This window comes from Tachysurus fulvidraco, chromosome 23 (genome assembly GCF_022655615.1).
Source record: "Tachysurus fulvidraco isolate hzauxx_2018 chromosome 23, HZAU_PFXX_2.0, whole genome shotgun sequence".
Taxonomy (NCBI): domain Eukaryota; kingdom Metazoa; phylum Chordata; class Actinopteri; order Siluriformes; family Bagridae; genus Tachysurus; species Tachysurus fulvidraco.
The window spans coordinates 18,531,534-18,555,772 of record NC_062540.1 but is presented as its reverse complement, the minus strand read 5'-3'; the positions used below and the strand labels follow the sequence as shown (position 1 = coordinate 18,555,772).

Sequence of the window (24,239 nt, the reverse complement as noted above, 5' to 3'; positions counted from 1 at the left end):
CTCTCTCAGAATAAGAAGGAGCTTTATGTTTGCACATACATGGAATTCCAGTACACAGAGACGACAACAACACACAGACAATAAGAATAAGATGAGAATAAAAAAGAAAAAATCCACAGATACACACACGTACAAATAGACAAGCAGTTAGAAAAATAAATAGAACAAAAAGTAGTTTGTATGTCCTGTTGTGCTATAGACGATACAGCACAACCTAATGGTTCAAATAATAATTGAACTGTTCATGAGGTAGATTGTCTGTGGGGGGGAAATGCATTCTTTATTGTGGTGTAGCAGTGGTCCAGTTTATTACTGTCTCTGGGGGACATGTAACGTCTGTATGTCAGCAGTTCACGGGAGAGATTTGCTTTATTAAATTCCCCAAGAATTATTATAACGGAGTCCGGGTGTTGTTATTTTGTCCCTGTAATCTGAAGGACAAAAGTATATAATTAACTCCTCTCTCTCTCTCTCTCTCTCTCTCTCTCTCTCTCTCTCTCTCTCTCTCTCTCTCTCTCTCTCTCACATAGTTAATCAGACTTAAACAACACCGTTTATATAACTGGGAATGTCCTGAAGCCTGTGTCCTGTGCCTGAAAATGTCACATTAAACGTAAATGTAAGAGTTTTGTGAGATTTTGGAGACTTGAAAATCCTTTAAACAAATTTTTATTTTTTTATTTTACCCAATTCCATCGAACGTCCCCTAAACAAGCGGCCGTGTGAATTGTTAGTAAAAAATGATCAGGTATTAGAATAAGTTTGTTAATATCACCACGTGGTTACAGTAAGACTACTGACAGAGCTGCTGAACAGGTTCTGACCAATCAGGAAGCACGAGGACCAGACTTTATTATCACATCTCTCCTACAGGTTACTTATTTAATTCTGTAGATGTACTTATGTGTCTGTCTGTCTGTCTATCTGTCTGTCTGTGTCTGTGTCTATCTGTCTGTGTGTGTCTGTGTCTATCTGTCTGTCTGTGTCTCTCTGTCTGTGTGTGTCTGTGTCTCTCTGTCTGTGTGTGTCTGTGTCTATCTGTCTGTGTGTGTGTGTGTGTGTCTGTCTGTCTGTGTCTCTGTCTGTGTGTGTGTGTCTGTGTGTGTCTGTCTGTGTGTGTGTGTCTGTCTGTGTGTGTCTGTCTGTGTGTGTCTGTCTGTGTGTGTGTGTCTGTCTGTGTGTGTCTGTCTGTGTGTGTCTGTCTGTCTGTCTATCTGTCTGTCTGTGTCTGTGTCTATCTGTCTGTGTGTGTCTGTGTCTATCTGTCTGTCTGTGTCTCTCTGTCTGTGTGTGTCTGTGTCTCTCTGTCTGTGTGTGTCTGTGTCTATCTGTCTATGTGTGTGTGTGTCTGTCTGTCTGTGTCTCTGTCTGTGTGTCTGTCTGTGTGTGTCTGTGTGTGTCTGTCTGTGTGTGTCTGTCTGTGTGTGTCTGTCTGTCTGTCTGTCTGTCTGTCTGTCTGTCTGTCTGTGTCTCTCTGTCTGTGTGTCTGTGTCTATCTGTCTGTCTGTGTCTATCTGTCTGTCTGTGTCTCTGTCTGTGTGTGTGTCTCTGTCTGTGTGTGTGTCTCTGTCTGTGTGTGTGTCTCTGTCTGTGTGTGTGTCTCTGTCTGTGTGTGTGTCTCTGTCTGTGTGTGTGTCTCTGTCTGTGTGTGTGTCTCTGTCTGTGTGTGTGTCTGTCTGTCTGTCTGTCTCTGTCTGTCTGTCTGTCTCTGTCTGTCTGTCTGTCTCTGTCTGTCTGTCTGTCTCTGTCTATCTGTCTGTCTCTGTGTCTGTCTGTCTCTGTGTCTGTCTGTCTCTGTGTCTGTCTGTCTGTCTGTGTCTGTCTGTCTATCTGTCTGTCTGTGTCTGTCTGTCTGTCTGTCTATCTATACAGTTTGAATAGGAAAAAAATCAGTGTTTCTTAACACTTTTTTTTTTAATAGCCATGAAAAAATACACTTAAAACCAAAGAAATGAATATTGTAATTGTACAGGAAGATTTTTGTATTAATAATAATAATAATTATTATTATTATTATTATTGTTGTTGTTAATTATAACCAGTCGTTTGTTTATTTATATATATATATATATATATATATATATATATATATATATATATATATATATATATATATATATATATATATTTACTTACTTACTTATTTATTTAGGTTGTAATGAAAAATCCTAGTTCCTTTACGCTCTATCGGTCTACATCATAACCTACCAAAAAAAACCCACAACTCGTAGCTGAATGCTAAATATTTTCTTTTTCCTGTTCCCTCAGGACTCCAAGATCAAGAAGGTAAAACCTAAGAAGGACAAAGGAGACAAGAAGCTGTTTCCTTCACAAGATGACGAGCACTTCCTGCTCACAGGGGTCACGGTCCCACACAAAAAAGGGTGAGTCCATTCAGCCTTGCAGATATTGTTCCTTCTAGCAGAAAATAGATGGCACAAAGGCCGAAGGACAGTAGAAATCAGGACGGAGGCTGAGATTTAGACCGAATCCTGAACTGACTGAAGCAGTTAGGAAACAGCAATAAACAAGGATCATGAAACCGCTGGAACAGGAATGTCCATGGAGACAAGAGGCCTGGACAGAGTAAAGCTCCGAGTAAACATCACCCTGAAGCATTAACATAAAGGAAGAATCCTAACAGATGGAAACCCCACCTTTTGTTTCTAACGCCGTGTCCTTCCTTTCGAAGCTGGAGAAACGATTTGTGCCTAAAACCTCAACTTCCTGTCTACAGTGGAGCGAAAATAAAATAAAAGATCATACAGTACCTGCAAACTAAGACCTAAGATCACAATAAAAGTGTCAGGACGGGACATTCGTAATCGTTCCTGCATTCCTTCTTCACTTCATTCTGTCTTCATCTCCTGTAGGAGAAATGGAGTTGATGTGGAGTACAAAATAAAAGCTGAACAAACAAAAGTGTACAAAAAAAAGTATAAGATAAATCAAACTAATAGAAACAATAAAGTAAATAATTGTGTATTACATTTACATTTACAGCATGTGACAGACGCCCTTATCCAGAGCGACGTACATAAGTGCTTAAATCTCTAACACTGAATACATTAATGCTGCTCACTAGGTTACATACTTAAGATACCATGAGTTTAAAACATTTGTTCAAAGTTACAATGAAAAAGTGTCAAAGGTTTTTTTTTTTTTTTTTTTTTAGTGCAAAAGATAAGGAAAGAAGTGCTAGTTGAAGTGTTTCCTGAATAAGTAGGTCTTCAACCGCCGCTTGAAAATAGCCAGTGACTCAGCTGTCCGGACCTCCAGGGGAAGTTCGTTCCACCACCTTGGTGCCAGAACAGAGAAGAGTCTTGTAGTGTACTTGCCTCTTACCCTGAGAGATGGTGGGACCAGTCGAGCAGTGCTGGTAGATCTGAGGGTGTGGGGTGCAGTGTGAGGAATGATGAGGGCTTTGAGGTAAGAGGGAGCTGGTCTGTTTTTGGCTTTGTAGGCCAGCATCAGTGTTTTGAATCTGATGCGTGTAGATACCGAAAGCCAGTGGAGGGATCGCAGTAGCGGGGTAGTATGGAGAACTTTGGCAGGTTGAAAACAAGCCGGGCAGCTGCATTTTGGATCATTTGCAGAGGACGGATTACGTTCATAGGTAGACCTGATCAGTGCATTGCGGTAATCCAGTCTAGAAATGACAAGAGACTGAACAAGTACCTGAGTCTGTGTGGACAAAAAATGGCCGAATACTTCTAATGTTGTAGAGATTTTGTACATATCCTAGAGCTGGATCGAGTAGAGACGTCCGCCGTCTCGGATTTTGCCAAAAATGTCCACTTATTTTGAATTGACCCCAGATTTGGCGAACACCTTCTTCAGACCAACCTGAACAAAAATGATCAAAGACATCAAAGCTCCGAATGGTTTAAAGAACAAAACCAACGAATGCTGTATCCATGGGCGTCGGAACCATTATATGTGGGTGGGACAGGACCCAAACACTTTTTAAGACCGATACTATTGGACCCACCCACTATGACCGTCTCTATTCAGCGCATGTCTTTTTTTTTATTATTATTATTACTTTTCAGAGCGCCGCCAGTCGAATCCATCCTGCTTGAGGAATTCCCTAATAAATTAAACTCCATTCCGCGTCTTACCTACAGCATTGACCACGCTCCTGCTTCCTGAACTCCACGGGCGACGGGACCGTTATATGACAGGACCCACCCACTTTTTATTTGTTCCGGCGCCCATGGCTGTATCTCAGCAACAGCATAAAACTCGGTACTTGTCTTCCAAAGCTTGACCTGCAGCTATGCAACAGAGTTCTCGGCAGCGTGACCGACCGGACTAAAGCTACAACAAAATACCGTATTTTCCGCCCTCACTATATGGCGCACCGGATTATAAGGCACAGTCTCAATTACGGGGTCTATTTCTGTACTCAACCCATACATAAGGCACACTGTATTATAAGGCGCATGCTAAAACACACGGTCTACCAAAAAAAAAAAAAGTAACGGAAGCAAAACAGTGAGTTTAGTTGAACTTTATTCTACTATTTAACAACACACACATTATTTTTTTATCTTCTCTCTCAAGTCGTGGCCTAATGGTTAGAGAGTCTGACTCGTAATCCTAAGGTCAGGGGCCAGCAATACCACGACTGAGGTGCCCTTGAGCAAGGCACCGAACCCCCCCAACTGCTCCCCGGGCGCCACAGCATTAATGGCTGCCCACTGCTCCGTGTGTGTGTGTGTGTGTTCACTGCTGTGTGTGTGTTCACTGCTGTGTGTGTGTTCACTGCTGTGTGTGTGTTCACTGCTGTGTGTGTGTTCACTGCTGTGTGTGTGTTCACTGCTGTGTGTGTGTTCACTGCTGTGTGTGTGTTCACTGCTGTGTGTGTGTTCACTGCTGTGTGTGTGTGTGTGTGTGTGTGCGCACTTTGGATGGGTCAAATGCAGAGAACGAATTCTGAGTATGGGTCACCGTACTTAGCCGTATGTCACATCCGTATGTCACATCAAATCCATCAAAGTTCTCATCTTCTGTGTCTGAATCGAACAGCTGAGCAATTTCGCCATCCAACATGCCGGGTTCCCTCTCATCGTTGTCGGAGTCAGTCTCGTTGCCAGGATGCTGTTCAGCAACGATGCCGGCTTTCCGAAAGCTCGGACGACAGTTAAAGCAGATACCTTAGCCCTGGCATCCACGATCCATCCACATATGGTGGCGTAACTCGCTATTTTCCTCTTCACTGGTGCCATTTTCGGGGGTCCTCAGACAAACGAATGGTGTTTTGCAGGTAAGCGTACGTACCGTACGTATTACACGATGTTCTCTGGTCGGTTTATCGCTGCCAGCGTACGCTGTATACGACAGTCAATCGAGTAGAGCGCTTACCGAATTATACCGATTTTTGGAACCCAGTGCACAAACAAGGCGCATTATCGATTATCGCTAATCTTTGAGAAGATCTAAGGCTTTTAGGTGCGCCTTATAGTGCGGAAAGTACGGTACTAAAATCGCTTGCCTTTAACCGTCCTTACCGCTGCTCCTGCACCAAATGCTGTGCAGTTTGTACCCCATCATCCTGACACCTGACTGAAGGTCATAAGATCAACAGACAACACCACAAGTTACAGCAATGACACAGCAGCTGCAGCTTCAAAGCCACCCGATGCCCGTTTGTTCATTTCTAACCTTCCTGCTACGCTCAAGGCTTCCACCAGCATCCGTAGTGAAAACACGAGTGAAAATATGGATCACTCTTAAATTCCTGTGCCTAAAGTTTGGTCTCTGCTTGCCTGAGATCGCTTAGGCAACAACTGTCGTGCGTCTGTGAATGTGTGGCTCGCTGAGTCAGAGCTCTTGGCCCAGAAGATGCTGCTTTCAGCTTTTTTTATTATTATTCTGCTTTTACTCTCTCTCGTGTCAGGTTTTTGGAAAAGTATCCGGCCGCGCCGGGCGCTTTCCAGATTCCGCCATGTCTTATTTCCCGAACAGACCGACAGGGGGCGGAGCAAAGGGCTTGTTAAGGAGGGGCTTCAGGAATCAGGATAGCTTGTATAACATGTGACTTCTTTCATACTGATTATTAGAGTTATATATAAAGACCTGCACATTTTGTTTTGTTTGTTTGTTTGTTTCAAACAGAAGTTGTTTCATCTAAAAGTGTAGAATTGTTTCTTTCTTCTTCTTCTCTCAGGTCTGCTAAGAAGAACCTGGAGGAGGAAAAAGAGAAGGAGAAGGAGAAAGGTAAAGCTCACTCGGAGAAAGATCGTGTGGGCCTTTGGGACAGCATCACCATGACCATGCGTCAGATCACTCCGAACCGGAAGATGGACAGGATGGAGGGATGGGAGCCACCGCAGCTGGGCGAGGAAGCTGAGGGGAAGAGAAGCGAGGGGGAGGGGAAGAAGATTGACTCCCCGCTCTCTACAGGGCTGTCGCTCTCTCTGCCTGGCTCTCTGACCCTGCCGTCCTGGACGGGCATCGGCTCGGAAGAAGACTCTTCGCGTTACGCCAGTCTGAGCGAACCCCAAGCTACAGGACCCTCGCAGTGGGCTGCACGTGCTCGAGACAAACTGGCGGCAGTGCGACGCCGCAGCCCCGGGAGCCAATCAGAGAGTGCGTGGGAGGGGCTTAAATGAGAAATCCAGCTTACTCACAGACCTCATATAAACACCAAACACTCAAGCGCATGGAAACGTAACTGAGATCGGATAGCATGCACAGAAGCAAAAAAAAAAAAAAACATCACAAGACGTGCCCCTGTTGTGTGTACTTGATGATTGGGTGGGTTGTTTTGTAGGTCTTAAAACTACACAGGACCTAATGGCTTTTTTTAAAAAAGCAGAAATTGCCATATTTTGTTGTTGCTAAGTCTAAAACAATACTATTAATCCGTTTCCCTTGAAGGACACACCGAGCTAACGGACACACTTCACCATACCTGCTGCCTTTTTTGCGCAAGACCGCGGCACTGAAACGCTTACTAACATTAGACCAAATCGTTTCGTATTTAATCCTAATAACGAATTGAAGTCAGCCTTAAATCTTTTAATCGTTTGACCGATTGCTCGAATCCACAGACAGGGGGCGACGTAAGAGACTACTGTGCCTTATAGAGCTCTAAACCAATCGGGATGTTCAGATTTAGTACCGATTCAGCGGCGAATGTGACGGAAATCTTTTCAAAACAAAACAATGCCTTACACCACCTGACTGTGAGCACCACGCAGTACTGTACCTACATTAACGCCTTTGTCTCATCAACCGTCACAGGAAACGAGCGTCATTCACAACACCCCTTCATGCTGTGGGTACAATCTCCCAACTCAGGTGTTCAGAGCAGTTAATTCAAGGCGGTGCAGATGCAGACCTGCTCATCTTCTTTTTTTTTTTTCCTTCGTGACTGAAATTGATGTAGGTCTTTTAAACCCCCCTGATATTAATCAAACCCTTTTTTTTTGTCATTGCTGTGACCAAACTGATGGATTTTGCCGCAACGCCTGTATAGACTCGTATGTCATGACTTTTTTTACGATAGCTGTAGTCTTCATGCACGTGAATCAAAGAGCGGTTTGGCTGAATGCCAATGTGATGTGATTGTACACATGACACGTTTTGGTCCAAACAAAAGTACAAAATTGTGAAACTAAACCCTGGAGAGATTGATTAATTGACCACAGTGGAAGCTCCGCCTCTTTCCCTATGTCAAATTTAGTAACAATGACAAGATTATTATTATATATATACAGTATATATTTTTTTTTTTGCTGAAACGAGGAGCCGACGAGTTTGACATCACTTTGAAGTTAAAATTGCTAACGCTAAATCAGATCCATCTGACGCACGTTTGGCTCGGCTACAGTATAAAAGACACGTGTCTTAATCAGCCGAAAGAAAAAGAAAAAAAACGCCGAACGGTTGTACAAACCGTCGTCAGTGCTTACGATAATCTGAATGTGAGGAAAACGCTGTTCTCCCGCGGCACAGACGTGTTCAAACGTCTGCTCAAGCCCCAGTGACTACGGGATCTGGAGTGCTCATACTCATATATACAGGGTTTTACACATGAACCATCATGTGGAGGAAAAGTTTCCTGTCTGTCAGTTTTATTTAGGATGATCAGACTAGAACCGTTTACATTTTGTAATGTCTGGTCCACATTATGGTCATGACGAAACCCTGCTTCACGTCATTACCCATGAGGCTGGGCACCTTTCCTCTTCAGGGTTGGCACGTCTGCGGGGTAAACCTCGACCCTAATCCTCGACCCTTTGTCACTGCCTAACGAAAGCTCTACTGCTGTAAGAAATCCGTTCCCTTCCTCCTCTTGAGCCTTAAAAAAAAAAAAAAAAAAGAGCGAATGAACGAACGAAACTACTGAACTGCTACTGATGCTGCATTGTCTTCTACGTCTCATCGTTAGACCGAAAGGGAGTTAAATTAGAACTAAATGGCAAATTCACCTGATTTGCTGCTGACGAGTCATGAAAGGTCATCCAATTATTATTTATTATTATTATTATTAGTTTTTTTTTTTTTTAGGGTTGTGAGATGTGGGAATTAGCGCAAAATCCTGAACGATATTACGATGAAGCTTCATTATTCAGGCCTCAATACCTTGTAGCACACATCAGGGATTCTGAGAACTTCCACTGATCTGATTCCAACACACACACACACACACACACACACGTTCCCAAATCTTCACTGAGTGAACAGAAAATTTACCCGAGACAATCATGCTTGTCAAATTCTACTGATGGTTTGTTTATGCTAGCACATTGTCAGTCCTTTATTAAGTTATAATTGGGGGGGGGGGTGTTAATGGACTTTAATTGATTTTTCTGTTTGTAGACATTTGTCTAAATTCTGCTTGTCATTTGGTTTTATCACCAGACTTTTGATTCCGAATAAAGCTTCTTCTGACAGTCGTGGTTACTTCGATTTTGTTAAGGAATTTACCTGAACATTGAGAAGCTGCTGTTTGTTTGGGACCTTCTGTTCTGCCACACGTTTAGTCACGACTCTTTACACTGAAGCCGGTGTTGACGGACACCAGACTGTGCTGAATGGCGTTCGGACCTCGGTTCTTTTTTTCGGTGCACCGAATCACTTGGCTCGTATTATTGAGCCGAGCTAAATGATCTGACTCACCTAAAGAATTCGACTCCTAGCTCGTTAGCCAATGAGTCGCTTATTACTGGTAAGGAGATGAAAAAACAAAGCTTGTGAATTTATGAGTCGACCCTTTTAAGCATTAAAAGCATAAGAGCCGGTTATTACGCATTTTAGAAACGAAATGGCAACGAGTTGCTTGGGAGCCAAAAAAAGCCAATTCTGACACGGAGACTCAGCTTTGACTTTCATTCATTCGTTCATTCATTCATTCATTTTCTACCACTTATCTGAACTTCTCGGGTCACGGGGAGCCTGTGCCTATCTCAGGCGTCATCGGGCATCGAGGCAGGGTACACCCTGGACGGAGTGCCAACCCATCGCAGGGCACACACACACTCTCATTCACTCACACACACACACACACACTACGGACAATTTTCCAGAGATGTCAATCAACCTACCATGCATGTCTTTGGACCGGGGGAGGAAACCGGATTACCCGGAGGAAACCCCCGAGGCACGGGGAGAACATGCAAACTCCACACACACAAGGCGGAGGTGGGAATCGAACCCCCAACCCTGGAGGTATGAGGCGAACGTTCTAACCACTAAGCCACCGTGCACCTCGCTTTGACTTTCAGTGAGTCAAATTTGTCTTTTCTCACCAAATTGTTCAGATTAGAACAAAATGCCAGCAAGCCGCTCGGGCAACAAATGAATCGAATGAGTCATTTTGGAGTCAACTCTTTGGGCTCCCGAAGGCCTCAAATCACAGATTACAGCCGACGCGTTCGAGTCCTAGGAAGTTAGAACGAGTTGGGAACTGGGAGTCAAAAGAGTCGACTCTTTTTTTTTAAGTGAGCCTTATTATTTGGCTCGTCTGTCCAAGAAGATCAGACTATGAATTCACACGAAACAAACATCACGTTTGTTGTTTTGGCTTCTCATCTTTGATCAGATGACGATAAACAATAAAGTTAAAATATCTACACAATTAGAAAGTAAACAAAATGGCTGATCTGTTCGTCAGCCTTCAGTGTAAAAGCGTGTGTTTACAATTGAATGAGATTTTTTTTTTTCCTCCATGAAAACTTTAATCATTTTTTTCATATATATTTATTTATTTTAGCAGATCTTTAATAGTACCATCAACTTCGATCCGTTACACAGACGTCCCGGGATTATTAAAGAATTATTACAAAGTGCAAAAGAAAGGATATAAAATACATTAGCTCATAAATAGCAGTTCTTACATCATTTTTTTTTTTTTTTGAGAAAAAAAGTGTATCATAAAAAGTCACTGATTGATATGACAAAAAGCAACTGGTGCAAATGTACACTTTAGTGTGAAACAGGTCTGATAAAATGCACGACACAAGACGACGAGGATCGACTCGACATCACGGCTACGTCAACATGCATCCGGTTACTACTAAAAAACCTTGTTCTGTTTCTCCCGACGGTTTTCTGTATTTTTCCTGCGGGTCTCCCACTACAGCATGCAGCAAAGCTTCTTTATTAATTTCATCCAACTCGTCCACAAACCAGTACTGAATGTGAGACTGGGAAAAAATAAAAACGATACAAATGAGAAACACTAACACACTGACATCTTTAGAATTAATAAGCCCTTAAGGTTCGGATGTAAAAAAAAGAAGGCCGGTTGTTCGATGATGGCAAACACGGGAAAGGAACGAGAGGAACGTCAGCTCGCTCCCACACTGCTGCTAACGGGAAGGAGAGAAGGAAAAAGTGCGGTCTGTAGTGAGGGGGAGGGGGGTGAAATGAGTGTCAGGAGTGAAAACTCGGGTGTTTATTGGGTCGGACTTCGTCGTGCAGCAGACTTCAGAACTTGAAGAGGTCAATGAAGTGCTGAGGCGAGACGGGTGTGAGGCAGCTGTCAGGGTCGTTGGCTGTGCAAGGGTGTCCCGAGTCCTGAGACAGACACAGAGGGAGTGATACAGAGACAGAGAGAGAGGGAGACAGAGAGAGAGAGGGAGAAATAGAGAAAGTGAGACGGAGAGAGCGATAGAGACAGAGAGAGAGAAATAGAGAGAGAAGGTGAGACAGAGAAAGAGAGGGAGAAAGCGAGAGAGAGAAATAGAGAAAGTGAGATGGAGAGAGAGGGAGAGAGCGATAGAGAGAGAGAAACAGAGAAAGTGAGACAGAGAGGGAGAGAGAGACGGAGAGTGGGAGACAGAGAGACAGAGTGAGACAGACAGAATGAGAGAGAGAGAGACAGACAGAGAGAGTGAGACAGAGACAGGGAGAGTGGGAGACAGAGAGAGGGAGAGAGACAGAGAGCGAGAGAGAGAGGGAGAAAGAGAGAGAAGGTGAGAAAGAGAGGGAGAGAGCGAGAGAGAGGGATAAATAGAGATAGTGAGACGGAGGGAGAGGGAGAGAGTGATAGAGACAGAGAGAGAAATAGAGGAAGTTGAGACAGAGAGAGAGAGCGAGAGGGAGAAATAGAGAAAGTGAGACAGAGAGAGAGGGAGAGAGCAAGAGAGACAGATAGAGAGAGCGAGAGAGAGAGAGAGAGAGAGAGATTAACTAGGCAGCATGGATGAAACACATCATGCATTTTATCCATTTAGTGAATGTCCATGAAACATCTCATCACTTTATTCCATCATAAACACACAGCTTGTGGTGTTACACAGGACAGAATGTCTCTTGTCCTCTAGAATGTTCTCTAGCAGATAATAACTGACTGGTACAAAGCACTGACACTAGAGACTCCTTCCCTAAACGCTAAAGAAACGTCTCTGTACCGAAAACCATATCGACAGGAGAATTGTCTTGTAACTACTGTTAGTGCTGCTGTTATAACAAAAACATCGATACCTTACAACCAATCGGAATTGAGAACTCAACCTGTGGCAACCAATCACGTTTCACTGCCACGATGAACAAGTTAGCTTTAAGTAAAACCTAAACAGCGCCCGTGTTTTTATTCCCACCAGTTCACCAAAAACGTGTGTGAAAGCTAAGACATGCTTCCTGATGTGTAAAGAGTTCAAACTGTGAGCGATCGGAGAGAAATGAAGCACAAGAGAGGACAGACGGACAGACAGACAGACAGACGGACAGACAGACAGACAGACGGCAGACAGACAGACAGACAGACAGACGGACAGACAGACAGACAGACAGGAGGGCCTGTACAGGACGAAAGACACCGACACAAACACAGAGCGAACGACGAGAGTCATGAATGTACCTTGAAGAGCAAAGCCACGTGTCGGTCCTTTTGGTGGGAAGAAGCCGGGGGTCGGAACGGTAAAGCGATTCAGCAGCACATTAAAGAAGGGCAAATGGAAAAGGTTAAAGGTTACAGAAGAGGTGAAGGGTGTTTTGGATCAGAGCACAGCAGTGTTTTGATGAATTTTACCATATCAACAATCTTCTTCTTTATACAACAAACCTGTGTTACTCTCAATACCTTCTGACCAATCAGAATCAAGAATTCTGAACGGAAATTAAACCCTTGTGGATAAAGGATGATAATCCATGACTGTTCACCTATAACAGCAAATCCCAGCTTTTATTTTAAACCTAATCTGAGCCTGAAGATTCCTGCGTAAACTGCTGCCTCATGAGACAGATGTACAGGGGTTCCTAATAAAGTGGTCAGTGAGTGTACCTAGAGTAACATTAAAGGTGGGGTCTCCGATATTTGAGAAATGTTTCAGGAAACTGAGTCGGGCCACCGAACAAAACAGAAATCAAAACAAACGTGTAGCCAATGAGCAGAAAGGGGCGGGTCTTATCAATATGGGCGGAGAGAGTGTTCAGTGCACGTGTGTGCATGTGCGCATATTCACAGGTCGGAGTTTCCCGAGTCGATAACTCCTGAGCTAAACGCTGTTACTACACAAAACGCGGTTGTAGCTGCGTCTCTACATTACTACGATAGAAAAGAGGTGTTATTTGTGTAGTAACAGCGTTTAGCTCAGGAGTTATTGACTCGGGGAAACTCCAACCTGTGAATATGTGGCCAACTTCCTGCTCCTTCAGTTCTCTCCAGCGCTGGAAAGCTGATCCTATATTAACACGTCCTACTTCTTGCCTTATTGTAAGTCTTTCTTCTCTTTCTTTCTTTGTTTTTATCCTCCATATCACTGTTAAAACCGCTTTCTGCTAATGTCACACATGCGCACTGAACACTCTCTCCGCCGCATATTGACAAGACATGACAAGACACGCCCCTTTCTGCTCATTTGCTACAAGTTTGTTTTGATTTTTGTTTTGTTTGGTGGCCTGACTCGGTTTTCTGTAGCATTTCTCAAATATCGGAGACCCCTCCTTTAATGTTGGGGAACAAACAAAAGATTGAGCGACTGACGAGAAGCATCTAATCTTGATTAGTTAACATTTAGGGATCTATAACATAAATGTTGATTATATATAACGTGTTGCTGTCCCTGGTGCTGAGAACTGATCCTTTAAGCGACATATCAGTCAGGTCTTCCTCACAGTTCATGTTTATATAATGTGTTACATTTGTGAATAAACCTTTATCCCCGGAAGCTTGACGTACTTATCCCAGTGCAGTTGATCTCTATCGGGATCTTATTGGCTGTACTCGTCAAAACAGCGTGTCGTGATTGAAAATCCGACGGCTGACATATTGTCGTTAGCGGTGTTTACCTTCCAGAAAAGGATGCTACAGTGTCTGCAGAAGTGGAGTGTGTCGCCGTACTGCTCCTTCTTTGGGTAGTACTTCTGCAGCGTGAAGAACATCAACTTCCAGTCTACGTGACCTTTCTCGGACATAATCAGGTGCCTGCAGAACTACACACACGCACACACACACACACACACACGATCACTTTAATGCCATTTAACAGACACAGTATCTGTCACAGAGTTCCTGAGAAACACAGCACCACCGCTGGATTTTCAGCTACACCGCCCCCTTGTGGATTTAGTTAAATCAACATCTTATCAGACGCAGTTTAATTTACGTTACCGGCGTTTGGCAGAAGCCCTTATCCAGAGCGACTTCCATTTTTATACAACTGAGCTTTCGAAAGTTCTACAGCTTTCTCTCACAGTTATTTCTCAGTAGTTTTATTTCTCTAACAGCAGCTCGGACAGTCGAATCGCTGTCCGTAAGGTTTATATCTATATGTTGGATGTGATGCGTCACCGTTTCTATAGTAACCGCTCATTCACTGGGGTGTGTACAGCACACCTTACGTCTATTTCCGGCGCCGTCACGACGGCGTCACTACAGCATTTACAGGACAGTTCACACCGTGTCAAGGGACTAGCTGAAGAAACTCTTCCCTAAACTTTCCCCAAACCTTCCTGTGTTGAACTTAAGAATAAAATAAAAAAATTTTTTTCAAATCACTTTGTCACCTGTTTCTCAGCAAAGTGAAACTGGCACAGCTTCTTCCACAGCTGCCGATCCTCGCTGAGCATGTGCAGTGTGGGCGTGGCTTGTCCCAGATTGATGATGTCACAGGCATCGCTGAACTTGTACAGGATGTTGTTCTGCATGTGCAACGGAAGGTCACTCAGTGTCATGCCGTTGGAGATTCGCTGGAAATGAAACGAGAGCTTCATTACGAGTCAATTACGACATGACGACTCGTGCGAGTACATGATAGTTTCTATGGCGATGCTGCCTCGGAAAACTTACGATGCTGAACTATTCGTTATGCTGTCAAGACACGAGCCGTTTGACATTAACTGGTTCACTTGCATGCGTGTGTGTGTGTGTGTGTGTGTGTGTGTGTGTGTTTATGACACAATGTCACACTCTCCCAATTGTGTGTAATTGCAAATATACCATAAACACAAATTACCAGTTGTGAACAAGTCAGAAACTCGTAATTACTAGAATTCCAACATGACAAGAAAACACCATGTAGGGAATAAAACCTAACATGTCATGCTGAAATAGGAAAGTAATCAACGACACCATGCTGTGATGCAGCTCGGTGTGAAGCGAAGTTATAATTACAAACCCCAAGTGAATTATTTCCCTGCTTAATCCTGCTTAAACTGTTCACTAATTCAACACACACACACACACACACACACACACACACACACACACACACACACACACACACACACACACACATATACACACACACACACACACATATACACACACACATATATAAACACAAACACACACACGTATATACACACACACACGTATATACACACATACACACACACACACACACACACACACACACACATACACACACACACACACACACAGACACATACATACACATACATACAGTTGAGGCCAAAATTATTAGCCCCCTTATGAAATTAGACAAAACTCTTGATTTCTCCATGGAAATGACCATTAACAACAAATGTTTTATAGTGTATTTGTTTCCAAAATAACAAAGACAATATGTCCACTAAGTTTGATTAGCATATTTAATTGAAATAGTGAGTTGAAACAAGAAAGGGCAAAAATGAAACGTCCAAAATTATTAGACCCTGGTCATTAATAGTCAATAGTGTACCCTTTCTGAGCCACAACTGACAACAACCTCTTAGAGTAGTTCTGTACTAGGTTGGCACAGGTCTCCTGAGTGATTTTAGCCCATTCTTTCATTGCAAATTGCTCCAGCTGGTCCAAATTGCATGGTTTCCGAGCATGGACATTCACTTTGCGCACTCGCCAGATTCTCAATAGGATTGAGGTCTGGTCTCTGTGCTGACCACTCCAGGACCCTTGGTTTTGGTATCCTTCAGGAACTGTTGGACCAATTACGATGTATGCTTTGGATCATTGTCTTGTTGAAAGGCCCAGCGACGACCTCAGGCTAGACTACGAGCAGATTTCTGCACATTATCCCTCAAAATGTCAATATAATTTTCATTTTTGATGATGCCATGCACCCGAACAAGGCACCCTGTGCCTGAAGCTGCAAAACAGCCCCACAGCATGATGCTCCCACCACCATGTTTAACTGTGGGAACTGTGTTCTTAGGGTTGAAGGCCTCACCCTTTCTTCGCCAAACATAAGCAACATCTATGTGCATTATTCACATCTTTACCTTTCATATGTTCACGGGCAAACCTCAGTCTGGCTGTGATGTGCCACTTTTTTGAGTAAAGGGGTTCTTCTGGGACGATGGCCATCGTCCCAGAAGAACCCCTTTACTCAAAAAGCGGCACACGCACATACACACACACACAATACCTTAGGGATCTGTAAATTATTACATACATACATACATACTGTACATACACACGCACATACACACACACACAATACCTTAGGGATCTGTAAATTATTACATACATACATACATACTGTACATACACACGCACATACACACACACAATACCTTAGGGATCTGTAAATTGTTACATACATACATACTGTACATACACACACACACACACACATACATACACACACACATACATACACACACACAAGCACACACACGCACATACACACACACACGCACATACACACACGATACCTTGGGGATCTGTAAATTGTTGAGCTGATGTTGCCAGTTGTGAATGGTTTCCAGGCGGCACAGCCAGATGTTGATGTTCCCTACGAGCACAGACTTGCCCACTTCCCGGATGAGAGCCCCGAGAACTGAGCTGAGGTCCTGCAGTAAGGCTTTAATCAGCCTCGGGTTCTGATGATCGTCCACAGCTTTAAAAAACCCAAAACATTATTAAATAAAACAAGTATGGCAACAAAACTATTCTAACATGAGGGTTTCTATTTGCTTCGGAAATCTGTTTTGTTTTTTTGATATTTTCTGCCTAATTTGTGGACTAGAAGAGAAAACCAGAGATCCTGGAGGAAACCATCCAAGCACTTAAAGAACATGCAAACTCCTGCACGTAGATCAGAGCCAGGACGCGAACCTCTCATCCTTATAGATAAGAGGCAGCTGCGTTTACCCTCCCACATCGTTCTTACGCTCGAATAAGTAAAGCCCAGTTTCTGTCCCGTCTCTCACCCTTTCTCACGATCTTCTCCAGCACGTTGAAGTAGTTTTTCTGAGCGGCTCCGCTCAAAGACGTCAGCTGGGACTTGGCGATTAGATGCAGCAGCTACACACACACACACACACACACACAAATGTGAGTCAGCCAGTGACACACGAAGCCACGCGCAAGTAAAGTCAGACCGTATAAATGAAGCAGAATCTCATACTTTGACCACGTAGTTGAATCTGCGCATGTCCTGTATGGCGGTGGAGAAGTCCAGCCTGTTGAAAGCTTCCCCAAGTGTACAGTAGCCATGTCTCTACACCACCACACACACACATACACACACACACACAAATAAAAGACATGTTTACAGTTGTTTTCTGACCTTCAGGAAGGACCGGTGTAGTGTAGAATGGATGGCTCACCTCTCTCGTGCTCTCTTTCTGAACGTAGATCCACCGCTCCTTGTACAGAACTAAACACACAACAGATTCATCGGTCAATGAGAGTACGGCACAGAGCGTACTGAGTGTACAGCGGAACGTCGTGTGGCGTACGAGCGTGCGATTTGGGACGCAGCTCCGGGTTTATATCCGTACGTTTAGTTTCCTCCGGCGTCGTAACTCTATGGGTTTCGATTTTCCGTAAGATGTTTATTTCACGATTATGAAAGAAGTCTCCGGTGTGAAAGTGTTTTTTAAAACACTCAAACAATTAAGAAGGCAGCTTAAAGAATCATCGTTTCTATAGCAACAGCTCGTTCGCACGGACTCGGGACGGTTTAGCGGACGCTCGACATGACCTAAAAGAAATCGTATACAGTGATCCCTCGTTTATCGCGGTTAATGAGGACCGGATCCCCTCACGATAGGTGAAAATCCGCGAAGTAGGATTGGCCCTAAGTTTAACCTTTTCACTGATGGTCACCATCTTCATCTTCCTCTTGGGCTCACTAGAGGAATCTGTTGCAGGGGCACGGCGCTTAGGAGGCATCGTAAGGGCTTAACGAAAAGAGATACAACAAGGGAAGAAGCTGGGAGAGGATGCGACGAAGCGCAGCCAATCAGCTCAGATCTCGCGCTGGGAACCAATCATGTGCCTTGTCTGAGTGCCCGTGGGTATGTACGAAGCCTCTGGCATTCTGGGAAACCGTTTTTATTTGAATTTTTCGATGAATATTTTTTAAAAATCGGCGATGCACCGAAGCCGCGAAACTCGAACCGCGAAGTGGCGAGGGATTACTGTACCGTTAATCAAAATAATTGCAGTTATTTAACCAAGAATGAGGTGTGTTCATTGATACGAGGAGAATTTCTGTCAGGAAATGTTTATTTGATATTTATAGAAGGAGTCGTCAGCTCCGGGGGTTTGTTTTATTCTTTTTTTTTACTGTGACGAACAACCTGCGCTGTTTTCGTCTTGGCTGTTTACGTGGAGAATCGATTCCGTACTGTTCGGAAAAGGTACGGATTTTTCTCAGCACTATTGCTTAGATTAAATTAAATCACACGATGCGGCTGAAAAAAAAAAGGCTGGTATGCCTGCATGCCTTTGGGGAACAGCAGACGATTCCATGCCAAATATGGGGAAGTTGTGGCGATGGCATCGGAGTGTTTTATTTGCAGACAAATGTCAGATTTCCACAACAGATGGAATCAGAGCCAAAAACCTCAAAATGCAAGTGATTATATCCCGTGTGCAGGGCTGTAGGAGCAGCAGCCGTATGTTCTGATCCATCCCATGCGTGAGATATGGAGATAATGAGGGTCGAGAAGGGTAATGGCTGTGCTCTCACAGGCAGGTTCAGATTATTTCCTACCACGCTGGTATGCGAGCCAGATTAAAGCGGCGAGCGCGCACCGGCGCTCGGCCATCGCTCGTCGGTTATCCGGCTTTCCCATAAATGGAAATCCTGACTCAGTCTACAACAACAAGATAGTCACCATCTTTTACTACTAGATGTTGAGATGTATTACGCTGACAGATGGTACTCACACTGTGATTTTGTGTTGTTGTTCACCAAATCCTTCTTCCTTTTCTTGGCAGCTACTTCACACACGTGTTCCACATATACGTTCTCTTTGTTTTCGTTGTCGAGTCTGTAGTAAAGAAGGAAGAAGAAAAGAAAAAGGAAAAAAAAAAAAGACAGGCATGGATGTGAAAAATGATTCTGAGCACAGGCAGTTAATCTTTAGTCGCTTATTGACGTCAAAACTAAATACTGGGAAGTCCGGGCACAATCGACTTCCATGTCATTAAACAAACACAATAATAATAATAATAATAATAATAATAATAATAATAATAATAATAATAATAATAATAATAATAATAATAATAACAACAACAACAACAAAAACAACAACAATATTATTATTATTATACAAACAGTTATCTGATTATTGTTGAGCTAAGAAATCATTTTGCGTTTTTTTTTTCTTCAAAAATTTAAAAGCCACAAATTTTATTAAAATTAATATAAATAAATAAATAACCAAACAGGTAGGCAGATAAATAAATAAATAAATAAAATAGGTAAATAAATAAGTAAATAGATCATGAGCAGCCAATGAATCTTTTTTTTTTTTTTTTTAGCTAACTTTAGCTACGGTTTACTTTAAACCATATTCTGAAGAAATGATGGACACGGTGAGACGAGGATGAATAATTTCGTGCCTTTTGCACTTTACATTTTGTAAAACGTCCTTTAAGAAATGTCTAAAGTTTAACATTAAACTGATCCCTAATGAGCAAAAGTTTTCCTTTTGTTGAGGAAAAACTCCCTGAGACGATACGAGGAAGAACCTTAAGAGGATCCAGACTCAAACCTGAACCCATCTTCATCCGAGTAACACCGGAGCGTGCGAACATAAAGACTGCGTACTATATGTTCGAAACCCACAACTGTGTAACCAGGAGCTTTACAGCAACTTATGGACAAGAAGCATTTCTGAATTCCTTCTAGTTTTAACGTAGAAGTGTCATGATTTCCGTCTGGTGTCACCCAGACAGAACAGGTTCTGTCATGAGTCTGTTTCCTCTCAAGATTTCTTCCTCGTATCTCGACTCGACCAAATCGGATTAAACTAAATCGAATAAAAGAGACGCTCGTTTGTTCTGCTGCATCGAAACGCTTCATTATCCGTAAACGTGTGCGGTGAATTGGATTACTGCCTTAAAACATGTAGGTGTGTGTGTGTGTGTGTGTCTGTGTGTGTGTGTGTGTGTGTGTGTGTGTGTGTGTGTGTGTGTGTGTGTGTGTGTGTGTGTGTGTGTGTGTGTGTGTGTGTGTGGACCCGTTTTTGGTCAAAAGAGAAAACAATAATACTCCTCGGAGTGTTGAATATAGACACGTCCACGTGTCAAAACCTCCTCACTTCCTGTGTGTGTGCACTTTCACGAAGCCCAAATGAAACCTTACCTCAATTTTTGAGCTGTAATTAGAGGTTATTACGCACCACTCATGTCTGTCCAGGCTGATTGGACACAAAAGCACTTAGCTGCTACACAAAACTATATTTGTACACACACACACACACACACACACACACACACACACACACACACACACACACACACACACACATTTCCTACTGTTTAACTAGGAAAGTGACAGACTCTCGAAAGGACATAAAGGTTTTTTTTGACCACTTATATACACAATGTTGAATCAAGAGTCCATTCTGTCTCAGACACCTAATAAATAAATAATTAACCGTAGAGTCGATCCCAGATCCCAGATCCCAGATCAGATCCTGTTTTATAATGAGATGTTCAGGCATCAGGATATGGACTCTGTACCGTTTCTTTTTAATGCAAGACTAAGTGCAGCAAATACCGAAGACCGTAAGACGACTTTAACCCCGAGGCTGAAACTAATATCATCATCATGTGAATACAACAACAGTCAAAACCTTTTAGGGAAAAGAGGTATTGAGGAAATACTTCACATTTAATGAGACGTATTTTTAAATAATAATAATATTATAACGACTGTATTTTTTTTTTGCCAGGATTTGAATCGTTTCATTCGTTATAAAAGTGATTAAAAAAAATATTAGATGGAAAAAGATATTTAGAAAGCTTTAGAACGGAAAAACCAGTAAGGTTCTGGAAAAATCTGTTATATTCCAGATGCATACATTAATATAATGTATATTTTACAGTGATAAGGTTACAGTGAAGTAGTTTGTTTGTTTGTCTCCCGATGTGTAATGTGATTAAATCCAACGAGCTCCTTTATGCTTCTCTGCCTTCTTTATACGCTTTTTTTTTTTTTTTTTTTACATATACATTATTTTTGCAGACACCTTTATCACGAGCGACTTACATTATCTCATTTTTATACAACTGAGCAATTGAGTGTTAAGGGCAGCTTAGTGAACATGGGAATCGAACTCACAACCTTCCGATCGATAGCCCAACACCTTAACCACAAGTATTTCCAGCATCTTAGCAAACATCTTTATCCAGAGTGACTTACATTTTATCTCATTTTTATACAGCTATGCAGCCTTGCTCAGGAGCCCAACAGTGGCCCTTGGTGGACATGGGAATCAAACTCACAACCTTCCGATCGGTAGCTCAACACCTTAACCACAGATTTCCATCATCATCTCATTTTTGTACAACTGAGCATTTGAGGGTTAAGGGCAGCTTAGTGGACATGGGAATCGAACTCACAACCTTCCGATCGATAGCCCAACACCTTAACCACAAGTATTTCCAGCATCTTAGCAAACACCTTTATCCAGAGTGACTTACATTTTATCTCATTTTTATACAGCTATGCAGTTGAGGTTTAGGGGCCTTGCTCAGGAGCCCAACAGTGGCCCTTGGTGGACATGGGAATCAAACTCACAACCTTCTGATCGGTAGCTCAACACCTTAACCACAGATTTCCATCATCATCTCATTTTTGTACAACTGAGCATTTGAGGGTTAAGGGCAGCTTAGTGGACATGGGAATCGAACTCACAACCTTCCGATCGGTAGCCCAACACCTTAACCACAGATTTCCATTATCTTAGCAGACACCTTTATCCAGAGCGAGCTTACATTATCTCATTTTTATACAACTGAGAAATTGAGGGTTAAGGGCAGCTTAGTGGACATGGGAATCGAACTCACAACCTTCCGATCGGTATGTTTAGATGAGCTAAATGTGTAATACTGTAATTAGGTGACTTACTCTTCCAGATGAAATCCTTTACTTTGTGCCCCAAAAAACTCAAAAGGTTTCCATCCATCCTCAGTTTTGATCCAACTCCAGCCTGGAGATCTCCAGTCTTGTCCCAAAAACGGCATCTTCACCATGACAGAGAAAGAAAACACAAATATAAACATGAAGATGACAAAAAAAGGTGAAAGTTTGTCATGTTGTTTGTTTGTTTGTTTGTTTGTTTGTTTATGTAACAAGGCTAGTTTACATACAGACCTTTATACAGAGGAACAACTCAAACACACACCACTGACAGCGCTTTGTCAGGACACACACGCGTCAGACTGAACAACATCCGAATGACAAAACTTTCCTCACCGCGATTCCTCTTTGTTCCTGCAACAAATTTCTTCTCTCTTCCCTTCTAATATTGACGGAAGTAAACAGGCAGTGCAGCGAAATACGGAACGCCTCTCTGCGCTTCCTGATTGGTCGAGAGGTTCACGTTTATTTTTGTTGCTACCCGGAATTCTTTGCTCTGATTGGCTCCCGCTCATGTCACTCGTTCTCTGTTCTAGCCTTCTGTGTTGTGTTTAGGCAGGTTTGCGACACGTGACCGAGAACAGCACGTGTTTCCAGTGTTGGTGTTGTTGTTTTTTTTTAAAAGAACCAGAAGAAACACGAATGTGTGTTAATCAGTGGAGAAAAATCAGCCAGCTATTATAATTCTGAACCATCATGGTGTGTGTGTGTGTGTGTGTGTGTGTGTGTGTGTGTGTGTGTGTGTGTGTGTGTGTGTGTGTGTATGTGTGTGTGTATGTGTGTGTGTGTGTATGTGTGTGTATGTGAGTTCATTTAGGATTGAAAACCAAGAACAATATTTTATTAAATTTAATCCATAAACATGCCTAGAGTACCTAGGTTTGTGTGTGTGTGTGTGTGTGTGTGTGTGTGTGTGTGTGTGTGTGTGTGTGTGTGTTCATTTAGGATTCTAAACCAAGAACAATATTTTCTTAAATTTAATCCATAAACATGCCTAGACTACCTAGGTTTGTGTGTGTGTGTGTGCGTGTGTGTACTGTATGTGTGTGTGTGTATGTATGTATGTGAGTTCATTTAGTATTCTAAACCATGAGCAGTATTTTCTGTTTAATCTGTAACCATACTGATGTGTGTGTGTGTGTGTGTGTGTGTGTGTGTGTGTGTGTGTGTGTGTGTGTGTCTGTGTGTATGAGATCATTTAGGATTCTAAACCAAGAGCAATTTTTATATTTACATTTAATCCATAAACATACTGATGCCTAGACTACCTAGGTGTGTGTGTGTGTGTGTGTGTGTGTGTGTGTGTGTGTGTGTGTGTGTGTGTGTGTGTGTGTGTGTCTGTGAGATCATTTAGGATTCTAAACCAAGAGCAATATTTTATATTTAAATTTAATCCATAAATATACTGATGCCTAGACTACCTAGGTGTGTGTGTGTGTGTGTGTGTGTGTGTGTGTGTGTGTGTGTGTGTGTGTGAGATCATTTAGGATTCTAAACCAAGAGCAATATTTTATATTTAAGTTTAATCCATAAACATACTGATGCCTAGACTACCTAGGTTTGTGAACACCTGACCATCTCACCATAATTTGTTCTTCCCCAAATTGTTGCCACAAAGTATGAAGCACATTTGTAGAGACGTATAGAATGAACACCGAACGCTGAACACCGAACGCACCCCGAATGCTCTTCCGGCTGAAGAGAAGACGAAATCATCAACATGTCAGAAATACGTTACAGTAGAGCAGAATTCTTGCTCGATCAAGAGAACGACTGTGGCAGCTTGGCAGTGTTTGGGCTTGTATCAGCAAATCTTTATAGCCATGGTCCGAAAAAGCCTTCCCCGAAGGGTGGAAGTTCTTAGAGCCGCAACGAGGGAACTAAATCTGAAATGGGATGTTCAAGTAAAACATATGGGTGTAATGGTCAGGTTTTGGCCACAAGCTTTTGGCTGTATGGCTTAATAACAGTTACATTTTCACTTGGCATCAA

General features: G+C 42.7%; 2 protein-coding genes across 4 annotated transcripts in view; one reads left to right on the top strand and one right to left on the bottom strand.

Annotated features, from left to right (window-relative positions):
* The window catches only part of si:ch211-225h24.2 (uncharacterized protein LOC564539 homolog), a 20,352-nt gene extending 11,446 nt beyond the window's left edge, over positions 1–8,906 (top strand). Inside the window, exons 3-4 of the mRNA XM_047807383.1 lie at positions 2,269–2,384; positions 6,173–8,906. Coding sequence (XP_047663339.1) covers positions 2,269–2,384; positions 6,173–6,617 — 561 coding nt within the window. The 3' untranslated portion in view covers positions 6,618–8,906. The remainder of the gene's footprint in view (positions 1–2,268; positions 2,385–6,172) is intronic.
* A 1,258-nt stretch (positions 8,907–10,164) lies between these two features.
* On the bottom strand, positions 10,165–22,733 carry fbxo25 (F-box protein 25). 3 transcript variants are annotated; one of them, XM_027134583.2, is made up of 11 exons: positions 22,584–22,733; positions 22,236–22,351; positions 19,040–19,143; positions 17,470–17,519; positions 17,268–17,360; positions 17,071–17,164; positions 16,573–16,757; positions 14,464–14,646; positions 13,747–13,890; positions 12,317–12,343; positions 10,165–11,031 (listed from the first exon to the last, which is right to left on the bottom strand). In XM_027134583.2, exons 2-11 carry the CDS (start codon positions 22,349–22,351, stop codon positions 10,942–10,944), a joined length of 1,086 nt encoding a protein of 361 aa, XP_026990384.1. In that variant the 5' UTR covers positions 22,584–22,733; the 3' UTR covers positions 10,165–10,941. The 3 variants fall into 3 exon arrangements, with proteins under 3 accessions (XP_026990384.1, XP_026990383.1, XP_026990385.1); XM_027134582.2 differs by having other exon boundaries at positions 22,482–22,654; XM_027134584.2 differs by lacking the exon at positions 12,317–12,343 and having other exon boundaries at positions 22,482–22,655.
* Positions 22,734–24,239: the final 1,506 nt, after the last annotated feature.